The 2,329-nt window shown below is 54.7% G+C and overlaps 1 protein-coding gene across 1 annotated transcript in view; it reads left to right on the forward strand.

The window, feature by feature from the left end:
• Positions 1-1,197: 1,197 nt before the first annotated feature.
• Positions 1,198-2,329, forward strand: part of LOC102497916 (keratin, type II cuticular Hb6-like) — a 6,079-nt gene continuing 4,947 nt past the window's right edge. The window contains 2 exon segments of the mRNA XM_027766197.1: positions 1,198-1,407; positions 2,162-2,317. Coding sequence (XP_027621998.1) covers positions 1,198-1,407; positions 2,162-2,317 — 366 coding nt within the window.

The following is a 2,329-nucleotide window of genomic DNA, read 5'->3' on the forward strand; positions in this document are numbered from 1 at the left end:
CCTTATTCAGCCCTCGTGAGTTCAAGGCGTGCACACTCCACACTAGTCGTACAGCACATACCACTGTGGATCTGTTCTGACACTTTCCAAGGTTACTTACAAACTGCTGTGTAGAGAATGACTCCAGGGGGGAATAGCATGGAAAGGAGAGGGGCTCAGAGGTGATAGCAGAGGGCTGGAAGCTCTCCTCACGTAGATTGATCAAGATGTTACCTTCTGATAAAATGCTGTACAGACTCCTAACTGTGGTGTTCATTGAAAAAACCTTGGAGAAAGCACAGAGGACTGAGGTGGGATCCAGAATTTGATACTCGTTGGAAAGTTTTGGGGTTTCCAGCAGCCAGTGAGTCAGTTTGTGTCCCCCGATAACTCTTGGAAGACTCTGAGGGAATGCCTCCTCTTAGCACATGGCCAAGATGGTCTAATAAGTTGACCTAAGGACAGGTCTGTGTACTAGTGAGTGTGGGTGACTGTGCAGGTGTGTACCTGTGAGTGTGAGTCTGTGTGTTGAATGCCAGTGTGTGGGTGTGTTCATAAGTGTGTCTGAGAAAGTGAGAGAGAATATGTTAATAGGTATAGGTAGCAGGAGTGGGGATATTGGAACCGTGTGGGTGTTTAAGTCATAGTGTGTAAATACGGGGCTTTGAGGTGCTACAAGAGGCCACCAGGGTCAGTGAAACCACCACGCTCACCAAGTTCCATCTCAGACCCTGTCATACTTCCCCAACGTTCCCGGCCCATGCGATCAGAACCACGGACAGCAACAGCGGTCGGATCAAAGGGGCTGGACCAGGGGAAGCCGCAGCTCCGCCCCTTCCTCTCCCACCATGCACCTGAGTCACAGCTCACCTTGTATTCAGACCTCTGTCTCACCAGCTGTGTATTGGGAAGTTGAGTTGGATGTGGGGGAGGTGAGCTGGCCCTTTGAAGAAAATTGTGCATTTTAAGGCAAAGAACTATAAACATCTGGCTACATCTGGGCCACAATTAAGCACATTAAGCAAGGAGCTACAGCAGCTAAACAACCCAAGCCCATAAAGACATCTAATTGCTGCAGATCATGTGCTCCCAACCAGGCTCCCCACATATATAAAAGGCCTGCAGCAGTTGAAGAAGTAAACACCAGAACACACGTACACTGTACCCTCCATTTGGACATCTCCATCTTCACAAACTCCTGAACCCCCCCAAAGCACCATGACTTGTGGATCCTACTGCGGTGGCAATGCCTTCAGCTGCGCCTCGGCCTGCGGGCCCCGGCCCGGCCGCTGCTGCATCACCGCCGCCCCCTACCGCGGCATCTCCTGCTACCGCGGCCTTCCTGGGAACTTCGGCAGCCACAGCGTCTGTGGAGGCTTCCGCGAGATCAAGTGTCTCAACAGCAGGTTTGCGGCCTTCATCGACAAGGTGGGTGTCCTGGATCACACCATTCCTGAACCCCCACCCAGGAGTAAAACCAGTGATGCACAACAAGGGGAGAGCTCAGAGACAGAGATATTTCTGCCTGTCTGAGAACCTCATCTGGTGGTAGAAGAACACACACACACAGATGCAGAAAAGAACCAGACAGACTCAGCTGACAGTTGAGAGAGGCAGAACTTGTGGAGGAAAAGTGTGGCCACGCTGCCCGGGGCATAGGCTATATTCAGGAGGTCCGGGAGGAACACCCCCCTGCTGCTGAACTCAGACAGGCTTGCACAGACCCTGGGTGGGGACTGCGCTCCTCTGAGGGGGCACTGGTGCCAGATGAAGAAGGGGAGCACCTAGAAGCCGAGCTCCCCTGGATGGGACCTCGTCTCCCTGATAGTCACCCCTCAGACACTCCATCTGCGGTGTGAATACGGGTGCACTGCCTGCGCGGACTCCTGCCTCACCTGGCTTCAGAGTGAGAGGGCTGAGACCTCCACCTGCCACCTGCCACCTGGACTCATCAGGTCGTAACTCACCTGAGGGCAGGCGCTGGCCATTCCCAGACTCTTGTCCCCATCCCCAAGCTGGGAAATTAGGCCCAGACCAACAGCAGGAAACCGGGAAGGCACCTTGTGTCCTGCTGCCCGAGCTCCAGGCTGGGGAGTTCAATGAAAACAATGCCCCTTCCACATCCCGGGCTGGCTCTGAGGCCACAGGAGCCCCCTAATCCTCCTCCCACCCGCAATGGCAGGTGCGCTTCCTGGAGCAGCAGAACAAGCTGCTGGAGACCAAGTGGCAGTTCTACCAGAACCGCAAGTGCTGCGAGAGCAACCTGGAGCCGCTGTTCATGGGCTACATCGAGACGCTGAGGCGGGAGGCTGAGTGCATGGAAGCCGACAGCAGGAGGGTAGACTCCGAG

This window comes from Tupaia chinensis, unplaced genomic scaffold (genome assembly GCF_000334495.1).
Source record: "Tupaia chinensis unplaced genomic scaffold, TupChi_1.0 Scaffold141469_1, whole genome shotgun sequence".
NCBI lineage: Eukaryota > Metazoa > Chordata > Mammalia > Scandentia > Tupaiidae > Tupaia > Tupaia belangeri.